This window comes from Anoplopoma fimbria, chromosome 11, assembly GCF_027596085.1.
Source record: "Anoplopoma fimbria isolate UVic2021 breed Golden Eagle Sablefish chromosome 11, Afim_UVic_2022, whole genome shotgun sequence".
In the NCBI taxonomy this organism is placed as follows: domain Eukaryota; kingdom Metazoa; phylum Chordata; class Actinopteri; order Perciformes; family Anoplopomatidae; genus Anoplopoma; species Anoplopoma fimbria.
The window spans coordinates 23,898,786-23,916,727 of record NC_072459.1 but is presented as its reverse complement, the minus strand read 5'-3'; the positions used below and the strand labels follow the sequence as shown (position 1 = coordinate 23,916,727).

Genomic DNA, 17,942 nt, shown 5'->3' with positions numbered 1-17,942 from the left:
GTCTATAGTTTGTCCACCAGAGAGTAGCGACAGCTTTATTTTTCAACTGTAAAATGTCCTGCCCAGTACATTTCTTGGTTGTAAATCTTGCACACAAAAAATAACAATTTAAGGGAGCCTTATAAAAATATTTAATTCTATTTTGGGTTGTAAAAAGAAAATTGATACAGGCCAACATATCATTATTATTATTTTTGTTTTTACTCTCAAACATCCTGTATTGGTTGAGCTATAATTACTAAATTCATATATTTTAACTTTTGACAGGAAGGATCAAGATTATGTTTCTACACATTCACTTTTTGTTTGTACTTATTTTTCAACCTAGAGGAGTTGCTAAGAGTTTCAAAGGCTCCAGTGGACAACAATTTATATTGGAAAAATTGATGAAATAACTTTGATTGAATAATTTACGCTGCCCCGTCTCCAGTCTATTTTAACTCTGCACACCATTATAGCTGGATGTTTTACTAAAATGTTAGCAAAACAAGTTCACAGTAAATAATTCATAAAATACAAGCTATACTCCTCAAAATCTCCTTCCATGTTTCTTGACACTGGCCAAAGAACTGAAGCGGCCCCCCCCCCCCCCCCCCCCAGTAGTTTGGACGGGTCATATGCAGAGGACACGTTTCCCCCACAGAGATTAACATACTAAGATAAACGTAAACAGTGTAAACAATAATGTTTTTTTGAACCAACATAACAATGATATAATGAAAATTGTTCTGTTTTTTTCTCCTTCTATTTAACACACTTTGACATAAAGACATAAATAGCCACACACATAATAAAAAATTGTAATATTAACTTTACATTGTGTTACAGGCTCCCGCTCCCGTAAGAGGGAGCTCATCACCATTTCTGATGACTCAGACGAGGAGCCTGTGACTCTGATACCTGGCAGCCCTGTTTTAGTCCCGGACGATGCAGATGATGACGACATCAGCATATTGGAGGTGACTGATAGTTCAATGTGTTCTGTTATACTATTATCAGAAATTGCACAGCACTCATCTTTCAACTTGCCTCCTGTGTTTTCCTGCAGCCGCTAACTCCTGCACGCAGACATGTGATTCGCCCAGCAGCAAAATGGAGTGGGGCCTCGCACAACCTGATTCAACTTGTAGGTCATAGTAGCGCAACTTCTGGGGTTTCCACGGTGGACCCTGGTTCTGCCCCCCCTACCTCCAGAGATGCCAAGGCCAACTCCTCCGCCGCAGTTAGGCCAGCCATACGGACACAGACTCCAGTGCAGTCTAGCACATCTGGACACACACAGCCACAACCCAGCTCTTCATCGCACACACTGTCTCAGCCAAAACTTTACACAAACTCACAGCAACAGGCCGGTACGTCAGCGCAAATGAAAGTGGAACTCCATGCAGTTTCTATCCAAACCCCATCTACCTCCGCAAATGCCAACACATCCAGAGCACCTATACCTGTACTTTTTCAGCCTCAGCCCGGAACATCTGGGCTCATACAGCCACAAGCTGGCCCTTCAGAACTCATAAAGGCGGAGCCCCAGCCGAGTACCTCTAAAAGTGCCACACACTATTCTTGTGCGACTGCATCGAGTTCTTCTACCAAGACTCAAAGCACGGCTGGTGCAAGCACTCAGTCACAAGACAATCCTCAGGCCAGCTCTTCATCTGCACAGTCACAGTCTCACACGCGGACGCAGCCTCAGCCCGGTACATCTGCACAGCCCCAGTCCAGTGGGACCACAATCCTGCAGCCGCGCCTCACCCAGGTGAAGGAGGTGAAACTAGTCGTTCTTCCCCAGCAGCCAAGCATCCAAGCCTCTGCTCTCGTAACCCAACCCCTGCTGCAGCTCAGGCCCCACAACCCACTGCAGCAGGTGTCATTCAATATAATGCAGGGCAATCTCATTCAGATTCAACCACAGTTCCTGGCCCAGGCCCCTGCCCAGCCTCCAGTCCAGGCCCATCAACCCCCTCAGGTGATACAAGTGGCCCCCCCTGCAGTGCTAATAGCTGCAGCGCCGGAGAGACTTGGACCTCCCGAGGCAGGTCACCGGATCATCCTGGGGAGCCAAGCGCCTGGGGAAGCCGTACCCAACCCTCCGCCACAGGCCGGTGCCTCTGGCGTGGTCCCACCAGCCCGCTCCCTCCACATCAGGGTGCCTAACGTGCACGCTAACCTTCCTGTTCCTCCGGCTGCCTCAGCTTCAGTCCCCCACAACGGTGGAGAGGCTCGTCGTTTTCTGGCTCCAGCTCCAAACCCAGAAAGAGTCAATCCCGGCCCTGGTCTGGTGGCGGTCCCTCCTGCACTAGAGGACATTCCCCGAATAGAAGACGCAAGGCCCGGTCCTTCTGCACCACAAGGGAGGGCAGAGCAGCAGCCCCACGTTAGAGCCCTCATCACTGGTGTTGTGAGTATCACATAAAATGTCAAAGCATTGGTATGGTCTGCATGTCTACTTTCTGTCTCTTTAGATCATCCGTTGGTTAATATCAAATTAAATTATTTGAATTGTGGTGTCACTATGGTTCTCACCTCCTCCGTCTCAACTACATTCCTCCTGTTCAACTCTTTGTGTTCCCTCTACAGTTGGATCTATTCCCAGATGTCGACGAAGCCTATGTAGCAGAACTGATCCAAAAGAATAATGTGCAAGACTTGAATGTGTAAGAAGCATCTGCCTTTTTCCCCCAGTACTTCTTATAAAGTAAAGATAAGTGATGCAACTGCTGAGGAAAAGGAATACCTGATAAGGTTTTTTAGATTTGCTGCCGTATCCTTTGAACTTGTGGAGTTGACTATTTTTTATACCGTGATTTATTCAGATGTAGTTTATTAATAAAGCATTACCCTGATTTTAAATACTCAATAATGCTTTTTTCTAATGGAGGCATTTTGACAATCAAACTATAATATGATATATTATTATATATATTAGTATTGTTTTTTTCTCTCAGAATACAGAACAATTATTTAGGTGTACTCTTCAGTGGCACATATGCAATCGGACACAGTCCCAAAGCTGTACACTTTTAATCCGTTCTGTGTAGGTTGACAGGTATTGAAGGACCATCACACCTGTAACTGTGTGTATGTCGGTGCAAGCTTGTTCACACGCAGCTCCCCTCTGTTGTTTCCAGTATCTGTAACCTGCTGTTGGAGAACCCCGAGTATCCAAGGGGAGGTACTGCAGCAGCCACAGCGGCTCCCACCAGCATCCTACTGGAGTGTTCAGACACCGAGACAGAGGTGTGTGTGTGTGTGTGTGTGTGTGTGTGTGTGTGTGTGTGTGTGTGTGTGTGTGTGTGTGTGTGTGTGTGTGTGTGTGTGTGTGTGTGTGTGTGTGTGTGTGTGTGTGTGTGTGTGTGTGTGTGTGTGTGTGTGTGTGTGTGTGTGTGTGTGTGTGTGTGTGTTAAAACCACAAGAGAATGAAAACATGTTAAAGACATTACTGATGAGTGTGATCATTTTTATTTAGTAAAAGGCAGATTTTTAAAAACCTAACCTAACTTAAGTTTATCTAATGTGGGTTGTAGTGGTGTGGGTCAATGCTAGTCAGCGTTTAACATCCTCACCACTATAATAACAATTTTGCAAAGTATGCATAACTGACCAACTGGAAAAGCTAGGAAGAATAATTCCTTCCTCATTATAACGTCAATCTAGTTTAGCAGATAAGTTGTTTTTACGATCATTTTTCTTGGCGTCACTTAATTATGACTATGTACACATGGGGGGAAGAAAGTGAATATACTGAAAAAAACATTACTTTATCCTTAATTATTTTCATACGCAAACTTTGCAGAGAAGTATACACACAGACACACACACACACATATGAAAGCATAGAGCCAGAAATAATCTTACCTGAGGCTCTCTGAATTTTTCACCCAAAACAGCAGAATCAGATTCTGCTTAGTCTCTCCTGCCGCCACCATACAACTATAAAAAAAGTTACACAATGTATCTTTCTTTGGTTGTTTTGTTGAGCGCTCCATAAACCCCTTTGAATGAGATTTCTGAGTGTCTTGTCACTGTGTTCATGCTTCTGTTTTGGGTCTTTTTTCCAGGTGACCGAAGACCTGTTTGACTATAACAAACTGGGCACGGTGGGACCAGAGGCTGTGATGCAGGCTGCAGACTTGCTCATGGCAGATTTCCGGATGCTCAGTTGTCAGGACATCAAATGGGCCCTCAATGCTCTGAAGGGACACTATGCAATCACACGCAAGGTACCTGTAGTCCCATAGTAATTCGTAGGAATGCAATTAGGATCCTACCTTTTCTTTACTTTCTTGCTGTCTTTTACGAACGTGTCTCTTATATGTGTCTTTAACTCCCAGGCCTTATGTGAAGCTCTGAAGAAGTGGCAAGATTCAGGCGACCCCTCAGGAAAGAGACGACGGAGCAGAGCCTCGTCTGAGCGCTGCTACGTCGACTTCCATTTTGAGCACGGTGAACAAACTTTATCACTTTTGATCACTGCGTGTATGTACCTTGTGTGCATTGGTTTCAGCTCCTATACGCACTCATTTGAAACAAGCCGCCCTTTTATTAATAAAGCCTTGCTGCTATTCATTCATTCGCAAGAGCCTCAGTAACGGAGCTTGACTACAGATCTTCAGGTGCACCACGAGAGGACTCAAATCTCCGAGGTTCCATCAGTGTTCTAATAAAAAGCTGTTTTAATGTGCTGATGTTTTTGCTGTGCCCGGCGGGGTCTCACTCACTAAGTTATTGTTGTTCTGCAGGTTCAGTGAAGTTTGAGAAGAGGATGTATTTCTTGGAGAATGACCGTCGCTACTGCAGAACGTACAGCAGTCTGGAAGCCTCTGTGCAGAAGGAGCTTTCATTCTATCAGCAGAAGGCCAAGGAATGGGCAGAGGTACACACACACACACACACACACACACACACACACACACACACACACACACACACACACACACACACACACACACACACACACACACACACACACACACACCTGCCACCCAATGTTACATTCATCCCTTCAGACTTTATCCAACTTCATCATTTTTAACTTTATAATATGGAACCTGTTGTATACAGTGGTAAATTCCGATTTTATGCTCTCTAACATTGAGTTAAGGGTATTCTGCTTTTGGCATATTTTTTCCATCTGAGTAATATCATCCAAGGTAAAATATTTGATTTATATGGTAATGACTCCTTCTGCCGTTTTTTAAAGCTAGGTATGAGCTGAGGACCTGTAAATGAAGGGGAATATAAAATGACTCATTAAATGACTCAAATAATAACAACTAATGTAAACAGACACCAAATTCTATCTTGTGCTGCTCAGTTAGCATAATGCAACATTTCTGGCATCAGAGAATATAATATTATGACTTCCATTATCCATTATCACCGCCAAGTGAACATTTTACAGCCTTTAAATTAATCTACTGCTTGTACAAAAAGATAAATATCACAAACTTGGCCTCTTACCAAGACTTTGCTGCTTCCAGTTGTAACAAACTCTTTTCTAGGAGCTAAGAAAAAGTACATGTGACATCTCCCAGTTTACCGTTCTCCTTTCTCTCTCCCCAGCATGAGGACTTCCTCTTGGCTCTGCAGGTCAATGAGGACGAATACAAGAAGGTAGGAAGCACTGATACCTCCGCTAAACTGATGTAACCTCGACAATGGCTTGAACTGTATGATTATTAAAGGCCATACTTTCATAGGATTTTGGTGAGCTTGTTTAGGATAATATTGTCTAGGTCACATGGTTGCTGCTGAATGTATATTTAAGACGGTTTCATTGTTATTATTCTGTTTACACAGACAGTACGAGACCGGTTTTAAAAAAAATAATAATATAAAAAATAAATCCTCAAGTATTTCCCTCAAAGGCAAACATCTGAAAGCATTTTACTTGTAGAAAATATTGTAGACTAGTTGTTTTGTAGGTTCATTCTAGTACCACGAGGCATTTGAAACGTCTACTAACGTGTATTCTAACATCTTGGATTTTAGCTTTCTGTTTTTGATAATCCATGAATTAAATCTATCAACCAGTGAACTCTAAAAAGAAGATCCCTGAAATATGTTGAAAAGTGTTGAAAACCTCAGAGCTCCATAAAATAACTCTGTGTCTAAATCTTTTCTTTAGGACGGCCAGCTGATTGAGTGTGGCTGCTGCTTCGGGGAGTTTGCGTTTGAGAAGATGACGCAGTGTTCAGACGGACACCTGTTCTGCAAAGAGTGCCTGGTCAAATACGCTCAGGAGGCAGTATTTGGCTCCGGAAAGGTGGGTGTTTTTTCACATTTGAATAGGACATGTTAATGTTGCCAGGCAACTATAAATGCCTTATTCCTATAAACCTGATGTCTTCCTGAGCTGGAGAATTGGTATACAAATGGATGTGACAGTAAAATGAATGTGATCACTGTAGTCATAAAGTAAAATATGTAAATTTCCCCACTGCGGGACTAATAAAGGATTATCTTATCTTATCTTATCTTATATTGGTTGGAAAGCAGCACAAGTGGTGATTTTGTTTATGTTAAAGTGACAGAAAAACAGCACAGAGCACTAAATGCATACAGAGTTCTCAGTTTATTAGGTACAGTATATATTATGTATGATCTAATGCAATAAAAACAGCTTTGTAATAAATCCTCTCTGGTGCTGGTTCATCTTTATGAAACCAGTTTGTAACATTGTTGTAGTGGGTTGCATTATAATGAATGGTGTTTGTCATTTTTTGTGAGTGGGGTTTATTGTACGTTTTTAATTACTTTGTGTGCGTTCATGTTGCAGTCGGAGCTGAGCTGCATGGAGGGGGGCTGCCCGTGCTCCTACCCGGTATGTGAGCTGGAGAAGGTCCTCCCAGAGAACATACTGTGTAAATACTATGAGAGGCAGGCGGAGGAGGCCGTCGCTGCCACCTGTGCTGATGAACTTGTGCGGTAAGTGTGTGTGTGCGTGTGTGTGTGTGTGTGTGTGTGTGTGTGTGTGTGTGTGTGTGTGTGTGTGTGTGTGTGTGTGTGTGTGTGTGTGTGTGACGTTTGTCTTGTAACAGAATTGTCTATGTGGTTTAGCTGGATTACACTTTGTAAATGTTTGCATTGTTTCATATTTTTTTTTGTTCCATGATGTTTACATCCTTTATAGAACAGAATACAATCAGTCAATCAAAGATTAGTCCACCAAAATTTATTTGGCAACTATTTTGATAATCAATTAGAATAAATCAATTTACCATCAAAATGGTCAAAGTTCCCCCACTGAGTGAGGACTTTGAAGCTGTGCTGCTTTTCTTTTGCTTATTTTTTATGTCCGTGTTGTGGGTTCTGGGAGTATGATGGGCATTTTTCAATATTTTCCAACATTTCATAGATTAAACCTCGAATCAACAAGTAAAGAAAATAATCAGCAGATTAATTGATGATGTAAATAGTAGTAAGTTTCAGCCCTAATCCTTTAGGAGAGGCAGTAAACACTTCAGTCTCATTTGTACTTGGACCAGGACATTAATATTCCAGCTGCTTGCCCAGCTTCATTCGCTGGTTCCATGTAGTGAAGTTTGGTTCACACAGTTGCAGAATTTGAATTAGAGTCACATTAATAGTTAGTTTTAAATTTTTGTCTCTGGCTTTAAATGCATTTTTTAAAATCTAGTCAGTATGGAGGCATGTTATTTCTCGCCCTAAAGATGATGTGTACACTCATAGAAGACCTGAAATAATGTCCGTTTGTTTCCTCACAGTGGGATTTTTGTATCTGTTTTTCGTGTCCTACTTACAGCTGTTTCATACATTTCACTCCTAAACCCTCCTTCCTTTCTGGCCTCTTCAGGTGCCCGTTTTGCAATTTCCCGGCCTTGTTGGACAAAGACAGGTCTCTGTTTAGCTGTCCCAACCCTCGATGCCGCAAGGTCAGTCCCACTCTGTATTTATTTAGTTTATTTAACATTTTGAGGTTCTGGGGAGCCCAGGCTGTTGTATTTCTACTGCTCTTCCTCTGCAGACCATAACTGTAGAGGAATATGTAGGTTAACACTCTGGCTCATGCTCAATAAATGCATCGTATATGGCTGTGTGTCAGGATTAAATTATACTGTACAAAAGGGAGCTTGAACCTGGATTTGAATTCAGCATCATGAATAATTCAGTCCATCGTGACAGTGAGAGACCTGAAAGCTCTGTGTGCAGCATCCACTTCAGCATAAATCATCTCCGTGCAGCCTGGACACGAGACGGCGATCAAGTCTGTCAAGATCAAAAAAAGATTGATGAACAGTTTTTCTGCAGATGATGAAACGGTTCCATCTGGTGAGGTCGCCACCTCGGTCTCCCTCTCTGTTTATCTCTGAGGCCTCCTCCCTCTGTCTGAGGAATGCAGGGGGGAGGCGTTGCTTTGTGTCTGCCAAGGCTGTCACATGGATTCCAGTCATTATTTTTCATTATTTTTCATTATTTGGCAAAGAGACACACAAACACTCATATTCTGTCTCACACCACACAAACACAGCCCTCCATTCCTTCTCTCGGTGTGTGTTTGTCTCTTTTTGTTTCTGTTCTTGGGTCTCACACCATAAACTCTTTCTGACTCAACACACACGCACACTAACACTACATTGCCAGAATGGGGGAGAGAGAGATCAACACCACCGACATAATACAACTCTTGGCACCATGGCACCAGTCCCCGAGTAGATGTCAACTAATGTGATCTGAGGCTGTTTGGCCAAAATAAGTAGTTTGAAAATGCCACATTTGGAGATATTGGGATTTGCTGATAAAAAGAAAAGCTTAATTTAAAAAAAAGAATAAAGTACTTGGTGCCACTTTATCTAAGTCAGGACATATGGTTGCCATTCCTTGTTTCTATTAACATATAACCAGAGATAACGTCTTTTTAATTTACAAGCATTCTTCTTCCTCGTAAAAACCTAGTGCTATGAAACCCACGATGCAACTCGACCGTTGACGGACACAGATTTGATTGTGTGAAGCTCGTTGGGGCTAGCGTAGCCTTGAGTACTTCCAAAGACCTAAAAAACACACTCTTTGTGTTCCCCTTTAAGCTTGTTAGTGTTTTATGATACATTTACAGGATGCTCTGGTAGCAGTGTCATTTGGCCTCTGCTGACTTTGCACAAGTTCCTGTGGCAACACAATAGCCATCTATTTCCTAAAACCAATTTCTCTGCTGTGGCTTCTCTTCGAACAACTAGATTGTGAGATGTCCCGATAACATCCCTGTATAAGTTGTACATTGTCATTTCAGTCATTGCTAGAAAAGAAACAGGGCCTGACCCTAACCTTAAATATACTCCGTCAGTTATTCAACTAATCCTTGTGGTTTTGAAATCAGTGGACTTCTTTAGTTGGTTAAAAAAAAAAATAATTCATGCAGAATTACTTATTTCCAAGAACTTTATGAACGCATCTCTGATAAACGGGTCAAGATTTAGTTTGGCGCTTTTGTGTGATTCTTTGTAGAGAAACTTAATTGAATCAACTAATCTATTAGTCACCAAAATTGAATGAGTGTTAGTTGACTAAGAATTTCTTTGTTCAAGACAGCCCTTATAATCATAAAAACCTCTTAGGCTGTTTAAATGTAAAATGCTTTAGTTGTTCATCCTTCCTCCTGCTACTCTGTCATAAAACCTGTAGGTGGAGCCAGAGGTTCACAGTGGCGGCCCTGCAGTGTCCCTGCACAGCTGCATATCATTACATTCTCATACACACACCCAAAGATACAAGAAAGTTAGACAAGCCCCACATGTCTTTGGGTCTGATCCTTTTCTGAATATTCTTCTTCTGCAGCGTAAACGGCAACAGCTGCGGATTTAGATCAACTTTCACAATATGTTAACAGTATCTGAAGGAAACAGTACTCATGCCCCCCCTTTTTTTGTGAATTAAGGCAAGTGCGACAGAAAGTTAACAAATCTTGCTTCCTCTTTAATTTGTGTAGGAATCAGGATGTGAATCTGTGGCTGCTGTGGTGTGTGATGTTTGGAGACTCTGGGTTTCCCCCAACTTCCCCTCACAAACTCAGAGATTGTCACAAGAATATCATAATTACATCGAATAGCTTTACTACATCTCTGCTTTTTATATTTACTTGATTTCATATTTTTTAGCCTCGTCCCCATGTGTTAAAGACAGTCGGCCTCACAGCCCGCCCCGTCTACGAGCAGGGAGGGGCTTCATTATGTAACTGACACACTTCCGTGAGCCCACCCGCCTTTCTCCCACACCGTCGCCTCATTGGCTAGCTGCACTTTCCACTCCCCTCAAACTGGTTCCTTACTGGTCAGACACACTTCCTCCTCCATTTCAAATGTGGCTCAGATCAAGTTTGACCCAGATTCTCCTCCCTCTTTTTCCTCTCTCCTGCTCCTCTCCCCCGACTCCCCCTACTAATGTTTTCCACATGTGGTTTATGAGGACATTTTGGACAGGCTTGTTCCTGGCCTGCGAATGATTACTTCATGAAAGTGGAGGAATGTAAAAATGTAGAGCCACTGGAAGGCTGTCGCAGTGCAAACAAGAGCTGAATCCACTGCACTAGAGTCTTTGTGTGTCTGTGAGTGCTATGTTCTCATGCATTATCCAATGTGCACTCAGATTTGATGATTGCAGTAAAAGCCACCCCACCGCACCCTCGGCGCAGCCCCCCAATCAGAAGCAAGCTGCTTGCACTGCCTTATAAGGGCTGCTGCAGCCTGCACAGTGAGAGAGAGAGAGAGGAATTAGGAAAAAGAGAAAGATCCTGAGGAGGAGAGGCAAAGTATGAATGGAGCTGGAGGAAGGTGATACTGGTTGGGAGGGGAGGAAGGAGGGTTGGACCCAAGAGAGTGGAGTGAATGGAGGAGGAGGACAAAGTTGGAACCAGGATGGCCAGAGTGAATGAATGGATGTAGACACAAGTAGAACATGCTAAACATGTACTATTTCACGGATTCAAGTTGCTCACATTGCTGCCATTTGTACATCATTAAGTTAGGGTTGTGCGTGTGTATGTGTATATATGTGTGTGTGTGTCTGCAACCTTTGTCACATTTCAGCCACCCGGTGTACAGGAACACGCCCCATTCAAGGGTTGACTCCGACGTCACCGGCTGTATTTTTAGTCGCACTATAAGAACTCAGGTGTGTTCCTGCTTTTCAGCAGCTTGTCAAACAGGCCCCAGACACACACACACACACACACACACACACACACACACACACACACACACACACACACACACACACACTCACTCACTCACTCACTCACTCACTCACTCACTCACTCACTCACTCACTCACTCACTCACTCACTCACTCACTCACTCACTCTCTCTCTGCCACTCTGCCTCATGATGTCCCTCTTCCTGGTCTCTATGTGACCACCAGGGGGTGATCTTTCACCGCTCTCCTTTCCATCCTCCTCCCCTTCTCCCTCTCTGCCTCCCGGTCTTTGTGTGATCCGACACTTGAGTCCAGTGCTGCGCCCTTTGGCTTACACATCACTCCCCCTGCCCGCTTCTAAAGGACCCACGTTTGACTGGTATCATAGAACGGATGGAGTTTTCCTCCCTATGCTTTATTCTTGTCACGTTAGCATGCTTTCCCATTGCTTCACGACTTTGCTTCAACGACTGTCACTGCTTGGACACTCCCTTTTATAAATCAGAAGCGCCACAAAAATGTGAACACAGTTGGTCTACTTAATATAATATATGTTTGAAAATGGCTCTTACTTCGCTTGAAGCTACCAGGTTCTGTCTATAAAGGTCCTTTCTTTTTTTGTTGAGTGTCTTTAACATTGGATCAAACCGCTCCAAATGCCAAAGAAAACTCTGGCTTCTCCAACTCAGTTCCCCACCCTCTGGCTGACCTTGCACAGACTTGCACACACAAACACACACACACAGAGCTGTCTCAGTGAATATTGTGAGAGCTACAAGCCCCTGGTAGCTGAAATGACAAAATAACACACACACACAGTGATTGAAGGATGTGTAAAGAGGTCACAGGACATTAGGGGTGCGTTTATGACCGATGCAGGGTTTCCGTCGCAGGTCAAGGGTCAGATTGGAGGTAGCTGTGGAGAAATGATCATACTGGTGCTGCATCAGCTGTCATATGCCACGCTCTTCAATATTAGATGAGCGGTTCAAATATTTATGGTGACACCACTTAGCCACGGGTTAGCAAAAGACGCAACCCCTAGCTAAAGTGTGTGTGTGTGTGTGTATTTGTGTGTGTGTGCAGCGATGTTGCCAAGCACGTCCTTAAGCTGAACGTCTCTGACAGGACGGAGGAGGTTGGGAGGATGAAGTTGCTGTTTCTAGGCAACCAAGCAGTCAGCAGCAATCAAATCACACTCTTGCTGCAGTCACACACACACACACACACACACACACACACACACACACACACACACACACACACACACACACACACACACACACACACACACACACTCAGGGATTTGCAGGGAGAGAGCCACACCTAGTAGCTGTGTCTGTGCAAGTCCAAGTCCTGCAGTGGCAGCACCAGCAGCATATAGAGCAGACTGTGGAGGAACACTGTGGACTGCAGGGGCTTTGCTTAATCGGCACTAACTGGAATAGTGTTAGACAAGAGGGCGGATGTGGAAATGTGGGCTAATCTCTTGGTATTTGATGATGTATAAAAGAAAAAAAAATACAAGTGAATAAATGTTACAGGGAGATTCTAATGAAACGATTCGCTCTTCTGCTTTCTGATTATTTCTTTCTTTCCCTCTGCCTTATCCCTACACATGACATTTGTTCAATTCCTTTCTTGTCTCCTTCTTCAGGAGAGTTGTAGAAAGTGCCATGTTCAGTGGAAGCAGCATGTGGGGAAGACGTGTGAGCAGGTCCTGGAGAGGGACGAGATCCGCATGAGGGTGCTCTTGTAAGTGGTCTTTTAGAAACCAACTCCCTTTATCAACACAACACCACTCAGCCAACATAGACACATGTCCTTTGATGGGAAAGCTTTGTGGTTATTCTTTGTGTCCGAGAATCTTGATAAACTAACTATAATAATAATGTAATTTGTGCCTTTCCAGAAACACCTATCATGATCCGTGCAGGACAAAGAATACATTTAAACATCGTACAACTCAAACACGATACTCCTGATTGTCCACAGTGTTTTAAACCCATGAACTCATCTTAGCGGCCAATTCGTTTGTCTGTTTTCTCGCTGTCCCCTCTACTCCTCCTTCGGAAGGGATGCTGGGTAAACAGTTCAGTTTCCCGGATGAAACTCCAGGAAGTAGAGAGGCCAGCTGCTTCCTTAGGCCCAGCAGGTTTACAGGCAGTACTTCCTGTTTTGAGCGGCACACAGATCTACTTACTTCCTGGTGCTGAAAGAGGCAGGAAGTGGCCTGGTAGAAAGATCAGTGGAGCAGGTCTGAGCAACACTGACCCCATGATTTCTACAGGACGTAACCAAAAGAATCACGACGGCAACATTAGTCCCTCCAGATTTTGGGGTTTGGTCTCTGATATGGATAGAGGATCAAAAACTGGGAGAGGCCTCGGTGGACTTGGTTTATAAAAAAACAAACAAAAAAACAGTTATAAAATAAAGATAATAAGGATCTATATCAAGACTTATTATGAATATTATTTTATTCTCCCGCCATTGAAGTAGTTTCAATGTAAGGTAACACCGGCATACTCAAAAAAAAAAATATATATATATTTTCGGAATGTTTTTTAAAATGGTTACCACAGCCATATTTATACAATCTAACCAGCCCAGGGTGATAGACATCTCAAAAAAGTGAACAAATAGAGTTAAACACATTAAAACTCAATCAAAATAAATCCCAAAGGGTGGGGGCACGAAGGCAAGTAAATAAATGTATATTAAACAGAGAATCTGCATGCATATACATCATATTTTTCTGTTTACATACACTGAAATTAATGCATGTTTTTGTCAAGGCCTTGGTCAAGCCCTACACCCCCGCCCGACCACTTCGCTCTGCTGCCTCGGGGCGATTGGTTGCCCCGTCGCTCAGAGGTCCCTGCGGCCGATCGACCCGGTCACAGCGTTTTTCTGTCCTGGCCCCTCAGTGGTGGAATGAACTCCCCACTGACGTCAGGACAGCAGAGTCGCTGCCCATCTTTCGGCGCAGGCTGAAAACTCACCTCTTCAAGAAGTACTACCCTGAGCCTTCCTCGTAGCACTTATTGTATTCGTATCAGTTCGCTGCACTTATTGAATTCGTATTCGTTTACTGCACTTATCCTATTCGTAGTAGTTTGTAGCACTTATTATATTCGTCTTAGTCTGTTGCAATTATTGTTTTCGTAGTAATTTGCCTCTGCACTATACTTTTGCTCTGGTTTATGCTCTAAGATGCTTGTTTAAGAAAGGAGATGCACTGATGACTTCTGGTGACTAGTAGTTCTCTTGAATACCTATGTTGAATACACTTCCTGTAAGTCGCTTTGGATAAATGATATGATATGATATGAACTTTATTCGTCAGCTGGTGCTGAAATTTGTCTTGCGACCCAGCAGCCGTTGCATGTTTAAACAGAAAACATGAATTACACACATTGACATGACACATTGAAACACAACAAATTTACATACGTCTGCTAAATGACTAATGTAATGTAATGTCAAGACTATGGACAGCTATCAACAAGATGCTATGTAGGTTCAACATCCGCTTATTAAACTTTGTACATACCTTAATAATCCTTCAAATCTGTCATGAAATCAAACCCATCTTTATATTAATGCTCTTATCAGCGCCGTTATGTCTCTCTTTGACTTTGTTGAATTTCACAATTCTCTGGTCTCTTATTGCCATGTTTGTCAATTTGTTTCTACATCTATCTATCCGTCTGTCTGTCCACGTGTTGCAGTGAGGAGCGCATGACGGCAGCACGGGTGAGGAAGTGCGTGAAGTGCGGGACGGGTCTGGTCAAGTCCGAGGGCTGCAACCGGATGTCGTGCCGCTGCGGCAGCTTCATGTGTTACCTCTGCAGAGAGCCCATCACCGGCTACAACCACTTCTGCCAGCACGCACGCTCGCCTGGCGCGCCCTGCCGACACTGCCGCAAGTGTTCCCTCTGGACTGACCCCACGGTAGCTACTCTATTTTGAAGAACTTGCAACTTTTTCTTTTCGTTATGACACCAACTCTTCAGTGTTTCAGGGTTAGGGTTAGGGAAGATGGTGTGCCATCATGTTTTCTTAAAAACGCTCATTCTTAACCTCATCCAGCGCACAACCAGTCCCAAGATATTCCTTTTACCCTCACAGACGTGTTCACTAACCCTCCCTGCACTTTAACCCGGAGCATCTGACTCTGTGGTAGCCCACAGTGACCTGGCCTCAGTATCACTGGCAACCAGAAGCAACAATTAGTCCCTGAGCAGTTAATGAGCTGGAGCTTCTCCAGGAGCTCCAGAGAGGCATCAGAGCAGGCCAACCGCTAGTCTCCAAAGCTTTGCCCAGAAATGGATGAACCAGAGGGCCAATGGAGGGCAAAACAAATATACACAGTTCACGTACCTTTTTATGATCACTTAACCCAAAGGTTTATTATATAGCTAGAGAAGCACGAGTCACAAATTAGTACAAGAGTCCATTTAGACAAACACAGGATTTTCTTATGACAAAGTGCAGTCCCACCCTCCACAGCAGCTCTGACACTTGGACACAACAAGCCTGCAGCTAAACAAGGGCTACTTTGGCTAAAGCTATAATACACTTATGCATACAAGGTTAAGGCAAAGCTACTGTATACATTCTAGAGGTTTTATTTAAAGTTGTCACATTGAAAGTTCATTATCTGGGTACCACAAGAGTTAAAACAGTAAAAACGGTTGCTGTCTTTATCTTATTGGCAGTACTAACAACTTCTGTGTGTGTGTGTGTTTGTTTCTACAGCAAGACGACGAACGAATCATTCAGGACATCCAGAAGGAAGGAGAGGCAGAGTTGAATAAGAAGTCTGCAGGTCAGTACCGAGTGTCACTCTGTTCAGATTGGACGCCTTTAAGGTTAGGTTAAAGTTGTTCGGTGTTTCTGTTGGGTTTCTCATTTCCTGTTTTTTTTTTTTCTTCTTTAAACTGATGTAGAAATGTGATGAATTATGTTCCCTGGCAGGGAAATATGGCACTGCAGCAACATAAATCTTCCTTGCTTCTGTTTCCTCGTTGTCTTTTTGACCATTATTTATTCAGACAAGTTGGCTGTTGTGTTTCCTGTGTTTGGTTTATCTGAAAGTGTTTGTGTAAATTATGTGAGACAGGCGGGGGGGTCGATTCAAACCTCCAGGGATGACTGATAACATTACATGCTATAAATCCAAACAGGAAGTTCAGACAAAACCGCTGGTTCATTGACAACTTCTTTTTTCTTCTTCTTCTTCTTCTTCTTCTTCTTCTTCTTCTTTTCTCAGATAATTCAGGGAAGAGGGTCGGCCCTCCTCCGGAGCCCATCACCGAAGCCAAGCGGCCGCGTGTCGGCCCTCCGCACGAAAACCCACAGAACCCGAACCCCGTGGCCCCTCCCCACCCACAGGCGGTACAAGCTCCACTGTTCGTGCCTCCACGCGCTCGCTACCCGCCGCCTCCGCCCCAGGCTGGGATATACCACCAGGTGATGATACGCCGGCTGCCCCCGGCCCCCTATGTGCCCCCCTTACAACACCTGCCCCCTGAACAATAACAACAACAACAACAACCATCACCACCACAACCCTCCCGTCAACCCTCCTCACCACAACATGGACATGATGGACCTGCCCATGCACTACGGACCCCCACACCGCTACTACAGACGCTTCTAACACACACTCTGTGGCGACACACGTTCACCCTGGTGGGATCGGCTCATCCTCAGAATCACAAGCTTGCTCTCCGCAGTTACACTTCTCATTTCGGATCGGATGTTATTTTGTATCTCTTTCAGTGCGCATCACCGTTTTTCTACTCCATCACTTGTCATAGCTTCTCATCATTCTGCTGTGCTGCTGATAAAACACAGTGAAATGATAAGTGCATCTGTGGAACGACACACATACACATTCAGACAATTTGCCTTCTGTCGCTGAGCTTCAATACTTCAATAACGAAGAGGATCCCCACGTTACATGTTCCTTCTTTTCATCTTCTTCTGTTTATATGTCAGGGTTGAACTGATGAACGCTTTAGATTATTCAGACAATTTATTTCCAGTTTATACTGATATTTTTGAGTAAATAATTGAAAAAAAAAAAACAGTTAGCATTCCCTTCTGTATCTTTTGTGTAACAGGTGTGAGACCACACAGTTTTCTAATAAAGTTTTATGTTCACATTGCTATGAGTTTGTAGTTCATGCAACTTAAAACTTTGCCTCCATTAGAAGGTTTCTCTCTCTCTCTCTCTCTCTCTCTCTCTCTCTCTCTCTCTCTCTCTCTCTCTCTCTCTCTCCCTCATGCAGAAAAAAAGGCTGACTCATGATAACTGAGCCCCCGGGCTATGCACCAATCACATGACAGAGCGGGTGCTTTCCACCAATCATTGCTTTGCAGCAGCCTAGCTTTGTGATGTTACCGAGAGAGTGGACTTCTTTGTTCCGCCAAGTGTGCTTTCAGTGTGACAAATCATTTTGCTTCACACACACACAAACTCGCAGCCTCTCTTGTCTGCATGCAGTCTATACAAGTAGCACAGCGAAACCCCCGTTATAGCCCAGGGCTCCTAATGGTTTTAGTCATGGGTGGTAAGAAACAGACTGTGTTTGTATGAGAGCCAGAATTAGCCTTTAATCACATTCAGCATCTTCTAACACCAGCCAAGCCATCATGTTTATAAGGACGTGTTGCATCTAACAAAGACACACATAAGACATGTTGGGGCTTCCATAGAGTCTAGAGTAGTTTATTAATGTGTACATCTGTATTCTTAAATCAATTCGAAATCGATGTATAGC

General features: G+C 43.6%; 1 protein-coding gene across 1 annotated transcript in view; it reads left to right on the top strand.

Annotated features, from left to right (window-relative positions):
• Positions 1-17,327, top strand: part of rnf216 (ring finger protein 216) — a 19,614-nt gene extending 2,287 nt beyond the window's left edge. Inside the window, 16 exon segments of the mRNA XM_054607498.1 lie at positions 829-959; positions 1,049-2,398; positions 2,578-2,654; positions 3,129-3,237; positions 4,059-4,220; positions 4,332-4,443; positions 4,740-4,873; positions 5,563-5,613; positions 6,128-6,265; positions 6,779-6,927; positions 7,817-7,895; positions 12,806-12,903; positions 14,883-15,105; positions 15,913-15,982; positions 16,427-16,685; positions 16,687-17,327. Of these exon segments, the coding sequence (XP_054463473.1) occupies positions 829-959; positions 1,049-2,398; positions 2,578-2,654; positions 3,129-3,237; positions 4,059-4,220; positions 4,332-4,443; positions 4,740-4,873; positions 5,563-5,613; positions 6,128-6,265; positions 6,779-6,927; positions 7,817-7,895; positions 12,806-12,903; positions 14,883-15,105; positions 15,913-15,982; positions 16,427-16,685; positions 16,687-16,816 (3,272 nt within the window). The 3' untranslated portion in view covers positions 16,817-17,327.
• Positions 17,328-17,942: the final 615 nt, after the last annotated feature.